Here is a 25,517-nt window from a genome sequence, read left to right as displayed (position 1 = left end):
GGCGGCCGCGGGAGACAGTGACAGGTGCGGGGAGGGGAGGGCAAAAGGCGGCCGAGCGGCGGCCGAAGCGCAGGTAACCTCGAGTGGGCGGGTAAGGGGGTGGGGGGAAGCGGCCGGCGCGGCGCCGCCCCTGCCCGAGCTGCGCCATCGGGGAACTCCCCTCCGCTCCCCGCCCCGGTGCCGCTGCCCGCCGGTGTGGGAGACCGAACCGTTAGCCGGGAGAAGCCGGCGGGGCCATGGCGGTGAGTAGGCGCGCTCGCCGCCCTCAGGCGACGGGCAGAAAGCGGCCCCTTCCCCTCAGGCGGGGCGGGGAGAGGGGCGTGAGGGGACGGGGGCAGCGCCTCTACCTGCCCCGGGTGCCGGGCGCGGCGGAGGGCAAGCCCGGCCCCTGAGGCAGACGGCTGCTGCCTGCCCGAGGCGGAAGAAACTTTCCGTCTTCCTTCCCGGGCTTCGCCGGCGCTGGGAGATGCCTCTCCCCTGTCAGCCCCCGGGCAGCGGGGGGCTCCCCCCCGGGGAGGGCAGGGCGGCTGCCGCGGAAGGAGGGCGGTTGTTCGGGGAGGAGAAGCAGATGCGAGGCGCGACCAGAAACAGCTGAGGCGGCTGTGACAGGCGGGGAGTGAGGAGAAGGAAGTGGTGGTTTTCGACACCTCTTTCTTCTTCTTCTTCTTCTTGTTCTCCTGCTAAGCCGTGAAAGGTTCTCTCGGACTTCCCGGCTAAAGGCAGTGAGCGTGTGTGCCTGTATGTCGGTAAAAAAAAAACCCTCCCGAAAACACCGTCATATTCGCCGAGCGCTAGCAGAGGTGTTCTTTCAGCTAGATTCATGCCCGAGTCCTCCTTTCCTGGGTATTACCCGAGATTGGTTTTAACCTAAACAGAAACTTTTTGTTGCTTCCAGGCGACTAGAAAGCGAAACCAACTAAAAGCAAAAATGAAAGTTCTCAGCTGATTTTTATTGTGTGGAGGAAAGAAAATAAGCGGTAGCGACGAGGGAAAATAGGTTGGGTGCGAGCAGATCGGGCTTTACAAGTGGCATCTCAAGATGTGTTAGTAATTTGTTTACCCTTGTCAAAGGCAATTTATTAGCTACCTTGGATGTCAAGTGTTATTCCAGAACACCTCACGTCATGAAGTAATTTCTCTGAAATGTTCTCTGTTTTTAGAATTTAAGTCTGCATTTGATCCGATACATATGTGGTTATAAATGTCTTAAATTATTATGAAGACTTAAAATATCTTTATTTTTTGCTGCTGACTACTTGGTACCTTCTGTCATAGAAGCTCTAGGTCCCAGTCCTGCTAAGCTTTGAGCTTAAAAGAAGCTATTTTGTTGTTATCGCAGTGGGTAACTTTCTGCTTTAGGCAGCATAGAAATTTAACTGTAGCCGTGATGTGCATCTGCATCCATAGATGTGTTTGTATTCTGTGTTGTGAAATAGTATGAATCACAGCAACTCAGCAGTCCTTAAAATTCAGTAAGTACAATCAGTTAAATTTTTTCTCCCACTTTTTTTTTTTTAAGGAAATGGTCTCAAATAGTTATGAAACTTAATCACATGATGAATGGAGAATTAGCGAGCTTTCAGGTAGGGAGAAGGCTGTGCACATATGTGAAAGTTGTAAATAGCTGAGTATCTGTAGTATTCAATGTGGCAAATTGGGTAGAGTTCTTAATAGCTGGTGTTCCTACTAAGTATGGGGGAGCAGGAAGGGTGCTGATCAAGTTTGGAAACACTGCATTTAGTTCCAGATTCACTGTGTATACAGAGTGTATGCAAGTCATCTTGATGCATATGGATTGAATCTGGGACTTGTTTTGGCAAACTATACCAGAATGGTTTTTCTGGTGACTTTGGGGGGGGGGAACTGATATGCTGAATCAGTTACATCAGGGCATCAGGCACTGATGTTTGACAGATGAAGCCTTAGTTATGAGAGATGCAGATCCTTGTGCTCAGAAAGGCCAGGACTCAGTGATCAGTTGCTTAGGTCACTTGGTCAGGATTAGAGCAATCTGCTTTGAGCAGAGTCACAGGCTGACTACTGTAGATGGTAATATTAAAACAGAATTAGATGAGTGTCTTAGTTTTTTTTCAGAGCAGATGGAGGTCTTCTGAGGCTTTTTGCTGTATGACAAGCTCTAGGTGTATGAGTTATGTGAGGCTGAGGTCGTTACCACACAAGTTATCCGATTTCAATCCATTAGTGGTATTTCTACCTTTTTGAAGTTGGAGTTTCTACTAGTTTGTGAACTTAAAAATCAAAAGCTTTTGAGTTTTATAGGCAATAATGTAATGCAATTGCAGAAACTTGAATTATGATTCAGACTAATAACTCATTTGCTTTGGGCTGTGAGTCCTGTGGATCTTAGGATGCTTTTGTTATTCTTTGCCTTGCGGCCATTTAATTTTACTTGAATTTGGACCTACGTCAGCTAACTCAGTGTTATGCTGATGATCATTTTGGCTCAGGATATCTTGAAGAGATCCTTTGTAATTGTTATTGCAACTTTAACTACTTAACTGAATGTGCTTCTGCAGTGTTCTGTCTTAGGGCATACTGGGAAGCAAAACCATTAAAGCCTGAGTTCAGGAGAGGTACAATTTTTCATCTTTGCCAAGACTTTCTCTTAAATGGTTTTAACTTCTAAATGCTTTTAGGCAACACACTAGTTTACCTTGCTGGCAGGTCACTTCTGAAATAGTGGATGCTATTGTAAATGCCATTGGTCGCCAGAAATACTGAATGCTTGGAAGGTGTTAAGTGCTGGTGTTCTGATTGTCCATTGATGCCTCTGTCAAAGTGGCCAATCCTGTAACCTAGTCCAGTCCCCCTTTTTGGGTGGATGGGGGAACTGGCAAAGATATGATCTTGTTCATTCCCAGACAGAGAGATACTAGAGAAGACAGGTTTTGTGAGGCTGCAGGCCCACTTCCGAGACAGTGTTGTTGTCTGCAGCCGTTGATGTTTGTTGTGGGTGCCTGCTGGAACCGGAGGAATTCTTATCTTCCTCCAACATCCAGCAGCTCTGTACCTTTTTTTGACCTCCAGCTTCTAATTGTTATGGGATTTCTAGTTCAATCTCCTAAAATGTCTACAGGTAACATGTTGTGTTTCATTGGTGTGTTTCTGTGATATAAAATATGAATTGGATTCTCTCCATTATATCTGTCAATAACACTTCTATATTTTATCATCCATTTCTGTAAGACTGTTGGCTTGGGGAAATTCCCAAGCAATTTGTAGCAAAATTCAACTTGGCTGCAGTTTATAGTGCACAAGTTGAATTGTGAGCCATTGCTTTTCCTGTAGGACCAGATCTAGTAAAAATAGATTTGACTTGGACTGTCAACTCTTTAGCTTAACTAAAAGATACTGTCTGTATCTCAGGAAGGCGATAATACTTCGGAATGAGTACATTGCTGCTTTTTCTGTTCAGCAAACACAAACAATGTTTATTTTGCTCGTGGGGCCAATGTTTCCTGAGCTACAGAAATGACCATATTTTCACTCGTTCTTTGCCATATACAGTAAACTTTGAGCTTCCTTAATGCTGATGTTCACTTGATGCCAGTAGAAAAACACCATTAGCCTTTTTCTTAAACTTGTCTACCCATAAAGTTTAGAGGTTTTGTTTATGTCCGGTAATATTTTGGATTGTCATCCCAGGGTCTGTATTTTGTAGGGCTGATTGGGCAGAAGGATATTTAGAAAGTGTCTGTATCACTTAATACTATTACATGTTTCTTATAGGTTGTCATCTTTAATTGTTCCAATTAATTTACATTTAGTTTCAGATGGAACAAATATTTTTGAAGTTGTTGTTCCATCTGCCCCCCAGAGATCTGGTCCTGTTCCAGCTGCTCACATGCTCTTGAGCCTGTAACCAGTGAAAATCTTCAGACTTTTTTTGCTAAGCTGTCATAGATGACTGTAACAAAATGGAAATGGAATTTGCTATGACCTTTTGTCAATAATTAAATAGAATTTTAGCTGCTGTTTTCATGCTGGACTCTCCTGCATAATGAGGAGTCTTTTTATACTCACCTGCTAGGTCATGCACCCTTTTTTGTTTGTATTAATAATCTGTTTTGGTTAGAATACGTGCTGTGGAAACTGTTGGTCTTCATTTTGATGGCACAACTATGTAGAGGACTGTGTTACTACTCTTCTTGGATGTATTGGTTTAGAATGCTTTTCTATTTACAGTTGTAGCACCTAAGGAATGGAATATTCTTGCATTTTCCAAACCCTTTATTAAAGCTTTAACACCACGTTCATTGGCGGTGTCTTTGCAGCACCTCTCAAACTGAGTCAGACTGGACGTACTTTGCCCTCTTTATGTTCATGGCTCCAAATAAACTTTCACCATTTATACCTAGGCAAGCACATTTGCTGGTCTCGGTCTCACCAGACCTACCTCTGTATCTACCAGTTTGCTTACTTGAATTTATATTTTTGTCTCCCTGTAAGGTTTTGCTTTTTCAGGATGCGTGGACCCTCTTCTGGTCATACGGCTCCGCAATCAAAACATCACCTAGGTTAACATTAGTACACTTTAGTTCAGTTAAGTATCTTGGGTGCCAAATACCATCTCGACAGCAGTTTGCAGAAGTTAAATAGGAGTGCTGAATGTGCCTATAGTGTACATCCCCTCCCCAGCTTCGCTTCCAGAATTGTTCCAAAACATTTACGACAGATTAAAAGATAGGCTGCACAACCTCTTCATCTATAAGCAATGGAAAATGTTGTACCTTATTACGTATGTAATTACTTTGGGCATAAAGAGTTGTCAAAAATGAAAACATCTACAAGTTTTCAATCCCAGTTTAACCAGTAGACCTTGTTTTTATGATCCATTAGTAAGAGAGAAGCATAGTGCTTTCTAAGATGTGATAAATGTCTTCTGCTTTCCCGAAGCACTAAAACAAGTCCGTCTGCTTCCTGGCAACATACAGGCTTCTATAATACAGTGTCAAAAAAAACTGTTTCACGACTATGAAGATTTACAAAATTGAACCAATGCACTCCATGATTTGAAAAAACTACTTCTCAAAGTCTGGGAAATTGTCTGCAGGGAAAGTGACAAGGTCCAAAAGTATTTATACTGTGACAGGTGTGGATAGATAGTAACTTGATTCAGTAACTGGGAGTGAAAAGGAATATGTGGCACACAAATGTTAACATTACCTTCTGCATGACAGTTCTTTTTGAATTTACTTCATGTTTTTTGTACGTTGGTTGCATTTAAATCTGTGAAGCTCAGTTCTTCATGTCTTTTGATCTTGAGTAACTTCAGGTGAGAATGAACTTAAACCTAGAACTTCACTGTTACCTGCAGTATAAAGTAAAAAACCTCTGCAGTTCACAAGTGTAAATACTTCCTTGTAAATGCTATTGAGTTTCCCCAATGTACAAATCCAATGTCTGTGGTAAACAAGTTCTGCTTACACAAGATCCTACAAGCATGGGCTACTGCCAAGCTGCTATCTCATTTCCCCTCGCTAACATAGTATACTCAATACTGTATCTTACTCCTTTGATTACAAAAGAAATCCTTCTCTAACTTCAGTTTTCAAACTGCAGGGTTTTGTTGTTCAGAGTTTGTTCTTTTAACTGGAAGAACCGTATCTGCTAGATGACTTAACAGAAGGAAACTGAGACATGAGTGACAAAATATCAAACAGATTAGTTTTACTTTGGGGCAGAGGAACACGTTTTAGATGGTGGTAGCAAATCAAGTAGTAATGGTCTGCAAAAAGTGTGCATGTAGCTCAAAACTAATCTGTAAGCAAAAATTGAATGGATGAGAAGGTCCAACACAAAAACTTTGGTGACTTGCAATGTCTTGGCAATGAGAGAGAACCATGACTGTAACTATTCACTATTTCAAATTATCTGTTGATAGGCTGTTAGGGGACTTTCTACAGTAAGAGTAAATATTATAAGCCACAAGAGTTGCCATGCCTCTGCAAATCCTATAGAATCTATTAAAAATGTAAATGGGGAAGACCATACTTCAAGAAAACTTCTACTTTACCCATTTAGCCTAGTGAGAAGGTAGGTTGAAGATGTTGAAACAAGGTACTAAGAAATGAGGACTAAAAGAAGCCACGGAAGCAAGTAGTGACTGTTGACAATAATCAGTCTTAGATGCAGCTGAAATGTAATTTGTTTTAATTTCTTCAGGCTTGCTAATAATTTGACTGCCCACATATAACAATATTAGTATATATGCACATTCCACTTGATGGCATTTCAATGGTGAGGATGAATTACCATAATTCAAGTAATATATCTTAAAAGTACTCCAGTACGTTTAATTATGTACATCATGGTAACACAGCTCCAAGCAGATTAATTTCTGATTTTGTGGCTTTATTTTTAACAAATTGACAACTATTCAGTGTTGCAAATTCATGTATAAAATATGAAGCTGAGAGCACCTTTGTTCTCTTGACTTGATTGGGCAATCATACTAGTTGGTCCCATGGTGTTTTGACTGACTTAAACTTTTCTTGAAGGATAGGGTGGAACTTGGGAGAAGGGAGTGCTGGTATAATCTGAGAAACCTGCTCTCATTTTGCTGGTCTTCCCCTTCAGTAGTTGCAGAGACTCCTCCATTGGAGAAATCTTGCATGAGTAGCATATTCAGTTTTCAAGAGTTGCATTCAGCTTGAGATGCTGTTTGACTACCCTGCTTTAATTTTTTTTTTATATGGCATGCAAGTAACTGCTTCAGTACCATTGTGACTAAGTTTAATATTAGGGAAGTGAAGCACCTGCCAGGGTGACTGCCCCTTGACCTTTTTTACTATCGTGGTCTGTAGCTTCATGAATGCTATGCATTGACACTGGAAGAAGCAGTTCCCCTCTGCTTATTCCTATGCTTGGCATTCATTTTTTAATTGCTTAAGTGAAATGGATCAGGCAACTGTTTTATGTTAAAACTAACCAATTTTTGTAAGATTAATGTTAAACTACATCCTCCCTACGGTTTAATTTGCTGTGTTGTTGACCAGTTGCGGTTGTGCAAGTGGGAGCTGCTAGTACGATTTAGCAGAACTGACTTATAGCAGTTTAAAGTCTTGATACACGAACATCTTTCAAATGTGCTTGTTAGGCCTCAAAACACCTTCTTTTTTGGTGGATTTTTACTTTTGGGAAGTCGCTCCCGTATGTCTGTCTTGACTTGTCATGTTCTGTGCTATTGTACTGTTTCTTATGGAAGCAGAGACCTACAGGTTTTCCAGAAAGGATCAGTGGAGAGAAATTTTAAAATTTGTTAAACTTATAGCCTCATCGATCCTATGTTATCTTGCATTTGGATAGCATAGTTTTCATTTTTTGGAATGAGCAGTAAAAAGCGGTTTCATAAGAGTTCTTTAAAAGCTGCTCCTTCTGCTTGAATCATGCACTCTTTGTAGCTCCAACACTGGCAGCTGTCTCTGCAATAAATTTACCTCACTGACCAGTTACATCACATTATTAAAAATATATCCACGTTTTTAGATTGCCTTAAAGGAATCATATGAAAAATTACTTTGAAAATTTGTCCTTGCTACTCATAGATACTGAAAAGGGGGAGTCAATAACAAATGAGGAAGTAGCTTGATTCTTGGCATTGAATTTGCTTGTTTTCTCAAAAAATAAGCATGTTCTTAAACAGAAATGCAGGCAAGAGTAATGGTTAACTGGGAGAGGCCAAGTTGTTTTTCAACCCATGTGATTTTCAGAAAATAAACTGAAGGAAATCCAGTCCTGGCAGAAGCTTAGAAGAACCTAATTTAGCTGGTATAAAAGTAAAACTCGGAGGTTTTAAGGAAGTTCTTGAGAGTAACGAGAGTGTGAAACAGAACAGCCCCATAGTTTAGATCAACATAGCGTGAACAAAGTAGAATAGCATTGGAGATCTCTATAAGTGGTGCAAAAAATACACTATGCAGTTCACTCCTCATTTCTTTTTGAGGATGCTTCCCAAGAGTACCTAAAAGGAAGTTGTTCCTGTGAGACGGAGGCAGCCGTGGTATAGCTCCCAAACAGTGTGTGGCAGTAAATCAGATTGGTGTACCTGCTAAAGACAGGTGCAATAAGTTTACACCCAGGTGCTGACAGTTTACTCATTGATTTTAAAATGCACACTATCAAATTAGTTCTGAGTAAAATGAACAGATTAATCCTGATGTGTGATATGGTTGCACTTAACTGCTTCCTAAAAGTTACAGAACCAGTTTAGGCTCCTTTTCTTTGAAGGTGTAAGAGGGAGGGGCAAATAGTTGGACAGTACTGAATTATTATTAAGCAACAACTTCAAGTTATATGTACTTCATCCAGATAAGGACTGCGGATATTTTTTTTAATAATCTAGTAATAATATTTAAAACCAGAATGTGTTCTCCATTGCACTGGTCTTGTTATGTACAATCAAGCGTTTAACAGTCGTGCTGGACAAGATGAGGTGGTAAGTGTCCGTGAACATATTGTGGCTTTCTGGATGACTAGTTTATCAGCGTCTAGTTCTTCTCTATGTAGTCTTCACCTTCAAAAGCTTGGTTTTCTACATCGGCTGCCAGTAAGAGCTTAGCCTCTTCGGCTCACATTCAAAAACCACTGGCTTATAAAAACAAATGCATTAAACTTGAACAGCTGGAGTGTTTCCAATTATCTGTTATGGATTCTCATATAGGTTCTAGTACATATGACATGAATGCATGAACTGCATTTGAAACTGTTCCTAAATCATTGCTGTTCACGGCCTGGAGTATGAAGGTAACCTGAAGAAAGTATTCATTTACTGTAATACGCTTAACTCCACCAATGCTAAGGTTTGCCATTGTGTGGCTTGGCCATTCTTGCTTTGAGAAGAACACACAGTAACTATTGGGAGTGAGTTAGATCCAGTAACCATTTTGGCTGTTCGAGTGCCACTTGCATTTGCTCATCAATCAGTATTTTCTTCATAAAAGTCTTGCATTCATTTTACAATTTACAGTGTTCGCTTCCAGTGGTGACATAGTATGAACAGAGAGGTATATTGCATTTCTCAGACTTCTCTGAGAATTGTGTGTAGTGACTGTCTGACACCACTTGAGAGCTACAGTTGAAGTATTTCCCTATATATGGTGGAGGTTGTAGATTCTTTTTTCCTAGAGGGAGTTCCAGTGCTGATTAAAACGTTTTGCATATCTTCATTTTTAACTATTTTGATTTACAGTTTCTAGTGAATGTCAGACTTTGACTTTGTTGATTTACTTTACGAAACTAGACATTTTTTGTAATTTTCCTGTATTGCCTATCTGCAACTTTAGTATTATGAACAGGACTGAAGGGAATAGCCATTTTGGTTTCACTTAAAAGGAGATTGTCAAATTAGTGAAGTAGAAATGTTCCACAGAACACCTTTCTTCTAATAAAAACAACACTTCTCTGTTCTGTTGGAAAATGTTTTATCAAATTTTCCAGGAAACGCTTTTCTGAAACAGGAAAAATACTTTGAGGAACAAAGCACATCTTTTAAATAAGTTGCATGTTAATTGAAATAATTATTTCAGAACCAAAAAAGAAAAGCTGGTATACCCTAATTGCCACAGCTGAAACTATGTGACTAGAAAATATGGTAAATATATGGAGAGAAAAATTTAAATAATTCTACTCAATTCTGATTCTTAAAAACAAACACAAAACTCTTCAGTATGCTTCCTAACTTTAATAGCTCAGCTACAACCTTATGGATCTCTGAGTAATTATATTCTAATACATTTCTACACCAACTGCATCACTGTATCTGAGCTTTTTCCAGTAGTGCATTAATTGACATGACTAACATCTATTGCATATGCTTTATTATTTCCTCTTCACCCTAGGGATGCATTGATGTATTTTGTTTTTAAAATTTTCCTTATTTTAGCATATTTGTACATCTTGGGCACCTGTATTTGTCCACGCTTATCTGATGACTTCTGAACTGGATGGCCAATTTGACACATTGGAAGGAATCACAATAGTAATTTTACAAGTCTCAAATTGGCAGGCAGGAGATACCTTTTGAGGACTGTAGGAAATAATAAAGAATAAACTTCTCTCGCAGTAGGCACTAAAGAATGGACATGGTGAGTACTTATAAATGCCTCAATCACAGGAAAAGTTTAAATAGTAGCTTGTATCTTCTTGAGGAGTCGCTCAGATGTGAGGCTCTAATTAAATAAAATAGGGCTTTATTACTTCAGCTGTTTGAAAGATGCTTATTTTTAAAGTGCACCTGCTGCCTTCATGTTGGAGAAGGCAAAATCAAAGCATTTCATGCATTAGGCTTGGGCGATGGTTTTTATGGTCTTTCTGGTTCTGTAAGTTCATTCCTTGGTCTTTGGCAAAACCTAGAAAGTGTTGTATCCTGTTCAGAGAAGCTTTTCCTTCTTAATGGAAGTTGTCCGGACCTGAGGGTGAGCCTTGCCTGTGGTTTCTGGGGGAGTGTAGCTGCAGGAGGACCCGGGTGAAGGAGGAATGCACACCTGCTCTGCTGTACCGAGCCCACTGGGAAAACACACCTTATGGCAACCTCAAATTGGCAGCTGTAATGTTATACAGGCTGAAGCATGTGTCGAACTGCACTACTGAGAAAGAAATTGTGGAGTTGCCCTGTTTTTGTCACTTCTCATTTAATAGCAATGTGTGATTTGGAAACATTTAGTACTGATTTCACTGAGCCTGTTCCTTACGCTGTACCTTTCTGTGTTAGGCACTTTTGCCTTGTCCCCGCTTAAACTTCCGTCCTCGTGTTGTATAGAATCAAGGCCCTTGTGTGCAGTCCTCTGTAATAATGAATGTTATGTGTTGGTCACCAGATTTGACTGAATTAGGATGTGAAAGAGTGTTAAGTTACTGCAAATATTGTTATAATAAGTAGGTAGGTAGAGAAGCAGCACTCTGTAAATCACAAAAACTGAGGAAAAAGCAGTGGTGCAAATTTTTCTATCAGTAAGCACCAGAGAAACCACTGTGGAGAGTGGCCTTGTAAGTGCTTCAGTTGTAGAAAAAACAATTAATTGTACTTCGTATCAAACTCAATAACCAGAAGTAGTGAATCTGTAGGAAAGGAGTCGTCCTTAGTTGTGGGGGTTTTTTTGTACACAGCAATGTTACTGGCTGTGATTAAGTTTATCATAGTAGTGCCTACAACCCATCCAAAATGGAAAACATGTTTGTGCTGTGTGCTTAATACAAAAGTATAACTTTTTAATTTGTAATTATCTTCTAATGCAGCTTACCTCCTTTTCTTAGGAGAAAGGCCAGAGTATAAAGTAATTCTGTTACAGAGAGTGCTACGGGTATGTCTTCCAAAGTTTGAACCTTAAGTCTGCAAATTTGTGTTTTGATTAGCACTGTCACTGTTACTTTGAAATTCTGGACTGAGAATCTGAAAATTAATGACAGCTTTTAAGAGCTCGGGAGTCAAAGTACAGTCACCTCTCTAGGTTCTGATCTACTGAAAACCATTTAACTTTGGCATTACATGTCATATTTTGATTGACTAATACTCTGCAATTCATAGAAGAATTCAGCTCAGAAGGGGCCTTTGGAGATTGCCCTCTTCAGCCCCTTGTCAGGACCTTGCGTGGTCAGGTTTTGACAGTGGTCTGCGAATTTTTTTGATCATGCGCCCCATCAGTAAAAGTTTTTTGAGCGTGCACCTCCAATTTACATATTTTTATTTTTAAATTCTGTGCATGTACTAAGGTATTGATTGATATATGTTATGCACATTATAAAGCATACAAAAAAAAAAACCAGAAAGGATGAGATAAAGATGAAAAACACTATTTAAAAATATTTTTATATTTTAAAAATACTTTCTTCACACGCTCCAAGGGGATTGTCTTGTGCATCCCCTGGGGTGTGCGCACCCCACCCTGGAGACCATTGATCTACAGGGTTGAGATTTTGCAGCCTCTCTGGGCAATCAGTGCCAGTGCTGCACCACTCTCATTGTGAAGATGTCTTTTCGGTGCAATGTTTTTTCTCCTGTGCCTCCAAGAAGAGTTTGATCTAAGGCTCTTGATAAGCATCCTTCAGGTAGTGGGATCCAGCCAGTAGGTGACCCCCTGGCTACTTTAGTGCCCTTAGCTTCTCCTTGTCTTTCATGGGCTTAAGCCCAGTAACAGCCTTTGTGGCATCTCCCTTATACTGGGGAGGAGGAGGTGGCTGGGAAGAGCAAAACTGGATGTGGTATTTGAGGTGTCACCTTATAAATGCTGAGTAGTGGGGAATGATGACCTCCCTCAGCCCATCAGCTGTGCTTCTCTGCTAATACAGCCCAGTATGCTGTTAGCCTTCCTTGCTATGAGGATGTGTGCTGCTGACTCATGTTGTTTTACCTTGGTGATCCAGCTGATTTAATGCTGATGTGTTTTCAGAGACTATCGTTAAGATCAGCTGCTAGTCTCTTGGAGATAGAAAAGCTGATCCTTTGCATGTGCAGAGGAAATGCACTGCCTAATGATCTCAGCCTTATAACATTCCTTAACCCTTAATGAACAAGTGACTGAGTAAAAAAGCAGAGTTGTATATGTCTTTAGAACATGAGAGTAATGCCTCAGAAACATTAAAAGGACCAAATCTGAAGGCATTTAAGGATTGAGTTAAATTGTCATTACAGTTCAGAGTGGCAAACTTGCTTACTGAACTATTGAGTGGAACTCAGTCTTTGAGCCTTAATGTCATTTAGCCTTTTGCCTTGTTAGTGTAATCCATTCGTTAATGGTTCCTCAGGCATAAGCCCTGGAGTCTCTAAACGAATCTTGTCCAATAAATTTAGATGCCTTCACTTTGCTTCAGCTTTGATAGCCTTCAGAAAAATCTTTCAAAGTCTTTTCAAATTCATATGATAAGGAAAATGAATAGCAGTTCAGTTAGGGGTAATGGGGAATAGGTAGCTTGCTACCTGAGTCTTGTGCAAAGCATTAACGTACCCAACGTGGTTGAAGTCTCGGGAGACCTTGTACTTCCCTTGCATCCTAGGACAGACTCAGTGCAGATTCTGAAAGAACAGTGTCAGCTGAGTTAGCAATCTTGAATTACACTTTGAAAGTCTACTACTAGTTCAGTATATTCAGTAGCAAGACAAGAAATGAGATAGCTGTTCATGCAGCAGTTGTTGCTGTGCATGAGTCAGTACAGATTTCTAAATAACCATGCCTTTAATGTGCCACCAGTAGAAAATTACTTCTCAGCTGCTTCTGCACTTAGCAACACTGTATTACCTATCCATCTAGTGTGTTATCTTCCTTGTCTGGTCCCTTTTAATGTGTCCACAAGAATGGTGCAGTGAGTTGGCCTTAAATAAATCTTTAGATTTATCCCACGTGTTACTTTACCCCTTCTGAAGGCTGCTGCATGCACCCATTCATTTTCAGTGGTGCAGGAAATCTGACAATAGGCTAGTGAATTGTTTGTAGTGGCTCTGCAGGCTGAGCCTTACCTGTTGTCCAAATGCAAGTTGCTTTTCTTGTGTCTTTTTCAAGACGTCACTAAATCCTGAGTATATTAGGAAGCTAGATGGAGTTGGAAGTTGGTTACATCATCCAGAGCAGGTGTATGTGGAGTGAGGCTGAAATTATGGTATGCACATACTTTGCTTTCAGTATTTCCCATAAGGAACAATATTTTCAAGAAATTGTAGTCACTTGTACTACTCTTTTGAACAGGTATCAAAAATTTTAAGCCCACAAATTGGAGACAAAGCTTGTTATGTTATTCCAGTAGAGATTGTGGTTATCTGCAGCCAGAGGCAGGGAAAATATCCTCCTTGTTGCTAAATGAAGTACACCTGTTGATATAACTGATACAGCCTTTTGGGGAGCTTGTGTATGGCTGTCCACTTTTATTATTCTATCCTTTTCAGAATCAACCCTTCACAGGATTGAGTTCATTCTTTTTTGGTTTAGAAAGAATAGCTTTACCTTTATGTATTAAAACCTTTTGTTATGCCTAGCTTTTTAAGCTATTCATGCCATTTTAGTGGAGTAAAATGACTCGATCTCTTATCACTGTCATGGTTTGTCATTTCCAGACTTCCTTCTGACTTCCTTTTTTTTCTTTTTTTTTCTTTTTCTCCTGAGAGCTGAGTTAAAAACGTGTTCTGTAATGAGAAGCCAAGAACTAATACCTTCCCTTCCTATTGGAAACTCACATGCTCAACAACTCTGTATTTACTGTTAATATTCAAGGACTGTCTGTCCAGTTGTAATCCATGTAATATCTGTTCTGTGTTTTTGTTGAAGAGAAATGTTGTGTAATGCCAAATAAGGTTTAAGATTGTTTTTCCAGTTTCCTTATTGGTACCTTTATCAGCAATAGCCATCACCAGAAGATTCTCATCAAGTTAATTGGATAAGCTTTTTTTCCATCAATCATACTTGTCTTTTAATTCTTTACAAATAACATCCAGTGTTGACTATTCACTTTTATTTGGTCTCAGATCGCTGTTTGCTAATAGGCCTAGATTGTCCCATTTGCCCTTTTACAATTGAGTATTTAGTGCAAGACTTCTAGTCATCTTCCAGACCTCTGAGACTTTCCCATGACTCAAGTTATTTGCAAGTCTTTTTCGAAGATCTAGGTAGATCTCTTCTTCTAGAAGTCTTGAATGCAAGCTATCTGGGTCTGCTGATTTAAAAGCTCTGTCTGTGCCCATTTGATATCCTTGTATCAAATGTGATATAATGGCATTTATTTCCAAGATGCTTATTGAGCATTTCTGCTTATTTTGATGCCAACCTTTTCTCCATTTTATCTGACTTCTTCTGCCACACAGTACTTCTCCCTTTTCAAATTCTGATCTGTCTTTACTTGTCCTCATAGCTAAAAAGAAAAGGCACCTGCAGCTGGTGGACATCCCACATCTTATGTCTGACCAGGTTATATGCACTGACTTGTACAGATTGCTGCCTCTTGACTGCTGATAGGTAAAAGGCTTTTGAGGATACATGTAGCATAGACCCACAATGGAGTGAAGTTTAAACCTTTAGACTTCAAGACTAGTTCAGTGGCATTGGAGAGGAATCTAATATTGTATTGTCCAGAAAGCATTGATTTATTTTTTCCCTAGATTGATTACACAGTCTGACAGGTAGCACTTTTATTATTGTTGTAGAGAGTGTCAGGAATAACACTATACCTAGTACCTCCTGTCAGGGTTTATTGATGAGCAGTGTGCTTTGGCCCCAGAATAAATCAAACAGTTGGGTCCAGACGTGGAATTTAGCTGTGTCCCACTTAAGGCACTGAAGGCTGTGTGCAAAAGGTGGACTACCCACCTAAGCACTCAGTGCCTGTGGGAACGTAACTTTTGTACAAATCGAATCATTAAACACCTGTGTGAGAGAATGAATGAATGAACCCGAGACTAATGTTAGGTATATCCAGAGCTGCTTGTGTCTTGGAAGGGCTGAACGCGTTGTCGTGACAGTCATATTTGAGTCAGTTTGGGTTACGCTTAATTCTCACTGGTGTCCAGTTTGATAGACATGTTTTGATTTATGCCTAATAAATGGTGATAGCACTGAGTGCATCATAACTTATGAATTCAGTCAAAAGTCATTGTGTGTGATAAAGGAGATTAGTGCTTTTTTTTTAATATAAGAAACTAGTCATTTGCATGGTGGCTTCTGTTAGCATGGAATAACAAGCTGGATTCAACTTAAACCTGAGGAAATTCAAGCTAGCTTACTAGGGGGAGTCTGTTTTGTTATAGGTTGAAGTATTGGAATTACCTTTCTGTCTGTGACCCTTTAGATAGGACCAGAAGATATTTGGAGCTGTAAGATCAAGAGATGTCACAAGAACAAGCCTGGTTGTAGCTACTGAGGGAGGAGGGATGCCTTGATTCTAACCTCTGCTTCCAGGCTGTGCATTCATTTTACATTAAACAGTCATTGGATAATATCTTGGGAAGCTTACCATCAAACTTGCTAGCTTGAAAGATGATCCAAGTAACTTTCATCAGCCCTCTGCCACCTGCAGAAGTGGTGGGGACTGATTGTAGCCTGGAGGATTTTTTGATGAGTGGGAAAGCTTTTAAAGTAAGGTAGGAATATAAAACTCTGTCCTCATTGCTTGAGAGACTAATTAGTCTGGCTGAGCAGGTATAAATGATGGCATAAGTGGTAATGAATTCTTAAGTAATCACAGTTAGGTTTCAAAGTCTTTTAACCTAGAGGGATTTTTTTTTTCCCCCAACTTTAATTTTGCAGAGTATACCAGGAAAGTAAATGAAACCTCTAAACTAATTTCAGAATGCTTTTTTTTCCAAGTTCATAGTTTTATAGTAGGACAACCTTCAGCATGGGAGTAGCTAAATCATACTGTATATGTATAGCTGTATGAGAGGCTTATAGTGCTTTGTTAATGCATTCTCTAGAAAATGTGAAGTCTTTGTTCTGCATGAGTCTTCTGGTACTGACAGTGCTGTACTACAGATTTCAACCCACAGCAGATGTACAACATCTGCCTTAGAGGGACAAACAAGTAAAAGCAGTCAACTGGGTGGGATGGAGATTGTTTTAGAAAACAATAGCTCTTTAAGTTAACCAAATACCATCTCCAGAATTTGGTACCAAAGTCAGTGTCATTAAACTGACTTTATCACTCCTTAAATTTTATTGGGTATCTTTTCATTTAAAGTAAGTTACATGCTATAACTAGTAGGCTTCTCTGTTTATGAGCAGACAGTATATCTGTGTTAGAAGTTTAGTAGTGTTTGTAGAGAGTTTCATTAGCCAGATGATAACAAGGCAAAACTTTAAAAACCTGTAATGTTACTGACTGTTGGGCTGTGTAACTTTAAAACTGTACCTACTTATTTTCACCAGGCTACTGTAAGTACTGGCTAAGAGAGGCAGTTCTGCTTCAGAAATACTATACAAGCTTATTCTCAGCTTAATCTTTGTCTGTTTGATGTTAAGCACTGTTTTCAGATACAAAATGTGATTAACTTGTGGGAATTGTGAATGTACCACTTGCCTCTAGTGAATTCTTTCCATCTGTCTTTCTGTTTTGTTAAGAAATATCAATTTCTCAATTCTTGTTGATCTAATTCTTTTTTTATTTCAAAAGCTAAGTATACTGAGTTTAGCTGGGATAGAGTTAAGACCAATACACTAAACCAGTATAACTTAATGTTTTGGGTTTTGTTTTTTTTTAACAAAATGAAATACAAAATAATTTCAAAAGCAGCTTGTTAGACTTGCAATACATATTTCTAGCATGGAAAAATGGTAATCTTCAGCTTTTCTGCTCTTAATTCTTCCATCCAGTCTTTGTATAGCACTTACATGCAAAACACCATAAAACACATTACTTTGACTTGTTAATGTAATTGAAAGGAACGCTCAGCTGAATCCTGCTTTCTGTTATGCTGTTACTTGACACTCATCAGGGTTGAAGTGGATCATTGCTTTCATGGGCCTCTTGCCTGTGTGGCTTTTTTCTTGTCATCAGATTTCATGTAACTTTACAGTGTGTGCTAGCGAGGGCTTTTTCGTAGCATGGTTATGAGGATTATAATTTTGTGTGCAGGCATTACTTCTTCTCGCCCCCCCCCCGAGTTTTAGCTGCTGGTAAAGCCATTAAAGAGCCACTGGTTATCAAAGTGACACAGCTTTACTTCTGGATGTAGTACATTTAAAAGTAAAAAAAAAAGTCAGGTTGTGCAGAAGATTTTTTTTTTTATTCCTTTGTGTCTCACTTGGACATTTCTCTAGCAACTAGTTGTTCCTAAAATAAGTGTCTTGTTCATTATAATAGTAGAAAAAAGTGGGTTGGTGATTAAAAAAAGAACAAAAGAAACAGTGTCCCTGTTTGTAGATCTTAGGTTTTTACCAGTTTCATAAAAACAAGAACACTATATATGTAAGTTCTAAGGCAACTGCTTCCCCCCCGTAGGCATTTTTGTCAGCAGTGCCAGTCGAACTTAGACAAAATATTGGTTTATAATCAAAGTTAAAAGATTCAGGTTTGTTAGCTCCAAGGCTGTGATGTATCTTCTCCTAAGGTTCAGCCGCTAGAGGGGGTCTAAACCACCCTCTGTATAAATAAGGCTTATACTAGCTGGCAAAATGCATCTTCAAGTTTACATGGCTGCTGGAATGTTGTGGAAACATACTTTCCAGAGGTGTCTAATTTAATAACTTTTTTAAGTGAGGCTGTTTTTTAAGGGCAATTATTTAGAAATATTTATATAGTTTAACCATTTGAGTAACTTTTCTTTGCAGGTGATCTTGTGAATTAGTGTACCATCAATGATGGCAGAACATCCACCGTTACTGGATACCACTTCGATTATAAGTAGTGAAATCCCTCTTCTAACTTCCCCTATTGTTAGTGGGGATGGAGCACAACAGGTAAGAAAACTTCAGTATCTTTTTTTTTTTTTCTTCCAACAGCATCATTGACATATTGACGCTGTAAAAGATAGTAATCCTTCATTTGGAATATTTTTGTGCGGCTTTGGTCATGCATATGTTTTGGAGATTGAGGCGAAGGTAGAACTAACTGGTGCAGAGAAAGGATTTGTAAGAAGTATGAAGCAGAAAACCTGTCTTGTGAAAGAACATCTTCATAGAAGGATGGGACCAAACAGCTGCCAAATTGTCTAGCCATGCTTGAGTCTTAATTTGGAAGCTATATATTTACATTACCACATGACCTTGTTAAGGTTAATAAACCTTCCCCTGTGGTAGAGCTTACTGGCTCAAGCACAACATGTGCTAACTCTGTGGCTTCTAGACTGACACTTGCTTTCAACTGGGTATCTTGAATGGTGAGATTTGCTTTTGTATGTTAGTGTCTGCCTGGACACTTCTTCAATTTTCTTTTTTTTTAAACCAGCCAAGCTGATAGAAAAACTTATGATCGTGGTTTCAGAACACTTGAGAAAGGTCAGCTGCAGTGAGGAAAAAGTGTTGGCAAAAACATACATTCTCCATATCTTTAACCTAGGATGAATATTTTAACACCCAGATAAGCACAGTTCTGGACCAGCTTCTAATGGGAGAAAAGGTGTGAAAAATGAAGTGGTTTGAAGTATCTGAATACATTGAGAGATCACTACCTGTGATAGCAAGAGACTGAACTTGATGGTATAGGGAAGTCCCTTAGAGTCTGCTGTTCCTGTGTTTGATATTTATGCAGAAGAAAATAATTATTTATCATAAAGAGAAATTAATTTGTAGGGTAAAAACACAGACAAGAGCTCCAGTATGAGACTGGAGAATGGATTGCAACGGTTCATGTGAACATCTCACTGCAGCTCAAACCTTATCACAATATAGGGGAAGCTTAAATAAAGAGAAAGAGCTGATAAATCTTTTTTAATAAATATGTGGGCAGAACATTCTGGAAAAAGGGAAAAAACACTATCCAAATATGCTTTCTCTTCACATTCTTCTTTCAAACACTGATGTTTAGAAGTAGTAATCAAGCTGTAACATGCAAGAGGAGAACTGTTACTGTTTCCTTACATGTTCTGCCTTGAAATTCTAAAGCCTTACAAACAACAAAGAATAAAGCATGCCTACGCAAAGTTAAACGTACCACCAGCATTTCTTTTCTTTACCTAATTGTGAATATCCTTTCTTTTTACTATTGTTGTGTAAAAATTCTTATAGGTGTATCACAGAACCCTTGAGATTGGAAGGGACCTCTGGAGATAATGCAGTCCAGCTTTCCCCCACACAGAGCAAGGTCAACTAGAGCAGGTCACCCAGGACCATGTCCTGTTGGCTTTCGTGTATCTCCCAGGATAAGGGACTCCACAGCCTCTCTGGCAGTCTGTTCCCCAGTATTCAACACACCCTCACAGTGAGATAATATCTTACATTTTAGCGGGACTTTCAGTTTGTGCCCATGGCCTTTTGTCCTTTCACTGGGTACCGCTGAGAAGAGTCTGGCTCAGTTTTGTTTATTCCCCCCCGCCTTCAGGTATTCAGGTACACTGGTAAAAAGATCTCCCCTGGTACATCTGTTCTCCAGGCTGAACAGTCCCAGCTCTCAGCCTTCTCTCACAAGTCAGATGCTCCAGTCCCTTCCTAATCTTTGTGGCCCTTTGCTGGACTCTCTCCGGTATGTCCATGTTCTTCTTGTACTGGGGAGCCCAGGACTGGACCCTGAACTCCAGATGTGTCACCAATGCTGGGCAGGTGGAAGGATCGCCTCCCTTGACCTGCTGGCAATGCTCTTCCTAATGCAACCCAGGGTGCTGTTGGCCTTTTTTGACTTGAGGGTGCCTTGCTGACTCGCATTCAGCTTGTCTACCATTCATTTTCTGAAAAGCTACTTTCCAGCCAGTCAGCCCCCAGTGTGTACTGGTGCATGGGATTATTGTTCTTCAGGTACAGGACTTCACATTTCCCTGTGTTGAACTTCATGAGGTTCCTGCTGGCCCATTTCTTCTGTTTGTCAAAGTCCCTCTGGATGGAAGTGCAGCCATCTAGTGCATCAACCACTCTTCCCAGCTTTGTATCACTTGCAAACTTGTTGATGGTGCACTCTGTCCCATCAGGTCTTTAAAGAAGATAGTAACCATTATCTGTCCCAGTATCAACCACTGAGGTAGATGACTGATGAATGGCCTCCTGCTGGACTTTACACTGCCGATCACAACCCTTTGAGACTGGCAGTTCAGCCAGTTTTTAGTCCACCTCAGTGCCTATGTTCAGTCTGTACTTCATCATTTTCTGTGTGAGGACGTTATGCAAGACAGTGTCAAAAGCCTTGGTAAAGTCATGATAAACAGTATCTACTGCTATCCTCTCATTCACCAAGCTAGTAATTTCATTGTAGAAGGCCATCCAGGTTTGTCAGGTGTGATTTTTCCCTTTGTGAATCCATACTGACTACTCCCAATCACCTTTTTATCTTCAATGTGTTTGGAAGTGGCTTCTAGAAAGATTTGCTAGCTCATCTTCCCAGAGCTAAAGGTGATGTTGACCGACGTGTAGCTCCCTGGATCTTCTTCCTTGCCCTTTTTTGAAGATTGCAGTGACATTTGCTTTCTTCCAGTCCTTGGGAACCTCCCCTAATCACTATGACCTTTCAAAGATAGTTGAGCCCGAGTTACTTAGTCTTATTTTTGGGGAAGGCAGAACATCAAGCTGTGCTGTCAAGCTTACTCTGTAATGGTGCAAAATTTTGAGTCAGATATGATCTTAAATGTTCTTTTGGGGATACTTTTTCATTAAAATGTCCCTTTTTCTCAAGCCAAGCAAGATTAAAACTGGAAAACAAGCAAAGAATTTCTTCAAAGAAGTGAACTGGGGGGGGGCTTGTTTAATCTTAAGGGAAAAACATCATACATGCTGTTGGTGTCCTTTTTTTATAAAAACAAAACAAAAAAACCCCCAAAAAACCCCCCAGCTCATTAAGAATACTGTCTAAAGTGGAACTGGTAGTGGTAGTGTTTATTTTTAAAAAAAGAAAAAAGTGAATACTCAGAAAGCATTGGGCAGATTCTCAGTCATCAGTAAAGTCAGTTTCTTTGTTAATTTCTTGATAGCTAGCGCTTACACCACAATGTTGTCTAGTGTTCTGTGTTCCACAATGTCCAGTGAAAGTTGTGACTTTCGTTTTCTGTCCTTTGCATGTGATACATGACTCATGAAGAATCTGCAAATGCATTTGTTCAGTGGCAGGAAACTTTACTGGAAACCCTTTTTACATCTGGTCATTTAAAAGCCATAGCTAAATAGAAAATACTTTGTATATCTGAAATATGGGAAGTCCAGAATTGCAGGTACTGCTTACTCTGTTTAGGTTGCCCAATTACGACTTACGCCACAGAAAGGTCAGGCAGGCTATTATTTATTTATAAGGGTCTTAAAATTGTTATGTTTGTTTTATATGGTACGCATATTGCACCCTTCAAGTGAAGTGTGATGTATTCAAGTACAAAACATTGTAATTCAGAGCCTTTTTTTCTTTTAAAATATTTTAACCTGAACATTAGTTCATTGTATTCCTTTTTTTTTTTTCTTGTAACTTTGAAGGTACAAGAAATGTGGAGACTTTTGCCTTGATTTTTCTGCTCATTTTTCTGAAAGTCTCCTATTTGCTTAGCTACAGTACACACATTCTGTAGGGGTTACTTCCTTAAAATATGAAAACTACTTCTTCAGTTTCTTTCATAATAGCATTGTGATGTTGGATTGCATAATCTATAACATAATCTGTAGTGTTTACAGAACTTGTGTTCCTACAATCAAAATTCAGAGCTGTTCTGTCTGTGTAAATAAATGTATATGTTCTTCTGTTTGCATAGTGTAGGCTGGACTGTAGCTGTCCTAATTAATTTTAGTCAGTCCTGACTGAAAAGGTGTTGAAAACCTAGTAGAAAATTCTTTATTTAAATGTTTTGTTTATATGTCAGTATTTCCTATGTTAGACTAGTTAACTGTATCCTTAACTTGCACGTTGTTGTTCAGCCGTAAAACGTGAGGATTTTTTTTTAATCAGTTCCCCCCTCCTTGCTTCTTACCAGGATTAACTATTGTAATTATTGTGACTTATGTTGTATATACTGCATAACTGAGTTACCAAATGAATATAGACCATTTGGTACTTTCCTGGAACAGTTCCTATCTTCCAAGATAATCTATTTCAAATACTTGAAGTTCTACTAGCAGTTTAAATGTGAAATAGCAGTGCAAATATTTGAACATGTTAAGATGAAAGGTCATATGCTTCAAATAGTGGAAGTGCCTGGTCAGGTTAAAGCTGTAGCTTTCCACCATGTTTTAAAACAAAACAATCCACAAAGTTAGAGGAATGTGCATGTTCAGGCAGAAAACATGGGGAGCTTAAACTGTGTGGATGTTGCTACTCAGTGCTGCTGTGGGAGACTGCCTCATTCTCACAGAACAAGGGACTACTCTTAGTTTCATAGGACAAAACTGGTGCAAAGGAAATGCAAAGGCCAAGCCCATTAGCTCTTCCCTCTCTATTAAGCGTGGAAGTACTGCTTTTGCACGGTCTCATCACCGTGTTCAACGTGAGTAGATAATGTACTTCTTGCATCTTGGTGGTGAGTAAGGCTGTGGATGAAGTAAGGAGAAGATCCATGGGAGTTGACAGAAACCAAGTTACACTGAGGAAAAAATGGTATGAGGACAGAAGTGCTTGAGGGTTTTTCATGTAAGGGTAACTACTGCAGTGGGGCTTTACTGATTATTGCTGAGGCTGTACAGGAAGGATGTGCTTGATTACGTGAGTCCCAATTTGGTGGGAGGAGGTAAATTTCATGATTGAGAGGAAAATGAGGAGGCAAGAGTTCAAACTACTTTCTTTAACAGACTTTGTTTTCCTGATATTAAACTGATGTTAAATTGTTTTGGAAAGTTTCTACAGCACCCAGTGCTATTTCAAGACAAATCAGTAAATTGCTGACACAAATTTGCAGCAGCCCTGGAGTTCTGGACCCTCTCCACACCTTCCCACTAAAGCTAACAGCTGAAAAGTGAGACATCCCTATATAACTTTGGTGTCATTTATGACCAAAAAGGTAGATAACCCCCGCAAAGTAGCCCAGTCAATACCTGTTAACGGTTTCCTTTTCTTTGGGGAATGGGATACATAGTGTTTGACCTTCAGTCAGCTTTGCTTCTCAGCAACTTATAGTGATAAAGTACTACTTCTAGCTTGGGAAGCTGGTTGCTTATCCTCCAAACTTTATTCAGAAGTTTAGATGCTTAGTGAGTTTTCAAAGAATCCCACTGTGTGTGCGTGTGTGTGTGTGTGTATATCTATATATCTATATATATATATATACAGTGTGTGAGTTTAAGTGCAAATTCTCTGAATTGAAATAGATGTTTGGCATCAAATCTACAAGTTAGTATTTCCAAAACTAATTTCTTCCTTAAATATTTAAACCTCTGATCTTAAAGTTGTTATTATTAAACTGTTATCATAGGAGGAAGTCTTCAGTCAGCAGAGCAATAAAATAAAATAATTCTGAGAATCCCCTTTTTTGGCCTTCAGGTTGTTTACATATGTGAAGTTGCAGCAGAAATGTAATGGTGAAGATGTAAACTAGATTACTAAATGCTTTTCCCCAGTTTTAGTTCTGATGCTTCTGTTTCTGAAGAGCATATGGTACATTATCAAGTTCCAGCTTGCTTTGTTTTTGCCTTGCTGCTGAAAATCAAGCCTAGAACTGCATATGTTTCATGGTCTTGGCCTCTACAAGAAAAAAAATACCCATGTTAAAAGTTGTTCAACAGCATACACTGTTATAACTGTTCTCACTGCTTTCCATACTGTGCTGTTTTCCTTTCTTTTATGTGTTTTGATTTCATAGAGTACAGAGTACATGCGTGGCTGCTTCCATCTTCTTTTTGGTTGCATTGGTTTTTTTGGTTTTGTTTGGTTTACTTTTTTGTACTTCCCCTTTGGCTCTATTGAATTAGCAGATACATCTAATTTTTCCTTTCGGAAATTCATTAAAGTTTTAGTTGACAATTATTATTCTATCCTTCAGTGACTTCATAGCATTGAAGCGCACCAGAACTGTGTTCACTGGAACCATTGGAACTCTTCTGCATGTAATGCTACAGCGCCAGCTTACAGAAGCTGATTATCAAGATGCATTTTTTCCAGGATTGATTAGTACTTTGTATTTTCCAGTGATGGTTGCTACACATAATTAAACTTATGTGGGAAATTCCATATACAAAAAAATCTTATCCATAAAAGTTTTTAACTGGTTGATGGCTATGGTTTTTAAAAAACACCACCACAAAAAAAAAAAAGATACAAGGGTTTGAGTTTTGATGCCTCAAGGTTATTGGATCCTTTCTGTATCTGAGTTAACCATATTTTTTGTTCAGTAAGAGTGAAGTTTTGTCTTAGTTAAGGGTAGATTTTTTTTTTTGGCCTTAGAAATAAGAATTTTCTCTTATGTATTTAAACTGTATCCTTGATTGCAGATGTATTGTAAACTTGCCTTAAATTTCCTAGAAGAAGCCATCGTCCTCAGCAGAAAGTGAGGATTCAGAATTCTTTGGTGTATAGTTAAATATGAATACTATACTGCTTTTGGTTAGCGAAAGCAACATCAGATTTGTTGCATAATTTATACTAACATCTAGCTATTTATTTTAATATTTGCTGTCTGAAAATAAATGTAGAAACAAGAGTGAAGGCTGTGTAGTTCATAGCCTTTCCTACTTGTACCCAGTATGAAAATTCATGGAATGAAGTACCCTCATAAAACTTCTCTGAGTAATCCTCCTTTCTCTCTAAAATGTCTGTTTTCATTTGCATGATATGAATCCTAGATTAATTTTGGTCTCTGATACAGTAGATTCCTCCCAAGATACTTGAGGCAAGATTTCCCCTGTTGAATGAACCTCTTCAGAAACTGATGTTTGGGAGAATTGGATGACATGTGAAAATCAGATTTAAAGTCAGTTAGTCACTGTAGGTTGCTAATATAGTCAATAGGGAGAAATAAGCACATCCAGAAGATGATC

At 39.2% G+C, this 25,517-nt stretch overlaps 1 protein-coding gene across 1 annotated transcript in view; it reads left to right on the top strand.

The window, feature by feature from the left end:
• Positions 1-160: 160 nt before the first annotated feature.
• Positions 161-25,517, top strand: part of FNDC3A (fibronectin type III domain containing 3A) — a 121,768-nt gene continuing 96,411 nt past the window's right edge. The window contains exons 1-2 of the mRNA XM_010583379.1: positions 161-242; positions 18,264-18,392. Of these exons, the coding sequence (XP_010581681.1) occupies positions 18,291-18,392 (102 nt within the window). The 5' untranslated portion in view covers positions 161-242; positions 18,264-18,290. The remainder of the gene's footprint in view (positions 243-18,263; positions 18,393-25,517) is intronic.

The sequence above is a fragment of the Haliaeetus leucocephalus genome, unplaced genomic scaffold (assembly GCF_000737465.1).
Source record: "Haliaeetus leucocephalus isolate CR32 unplaced genomic scaffold, Haliaeetus_leucocephalus-4.0 Scaffold897, whole genome shotgun sequence".
NCBI classification, from domain to species: Eukaryota; Metazoa; Chordata; class Aves; order Accipitriformes; family Accipitridae; genus Haliaeetus; species Haliaeetus leucocephalus.
Note: the sequence above shows the minus strand (reverse complement) of the source record. Positions and strands in the feature narration are given on the sequence as shown.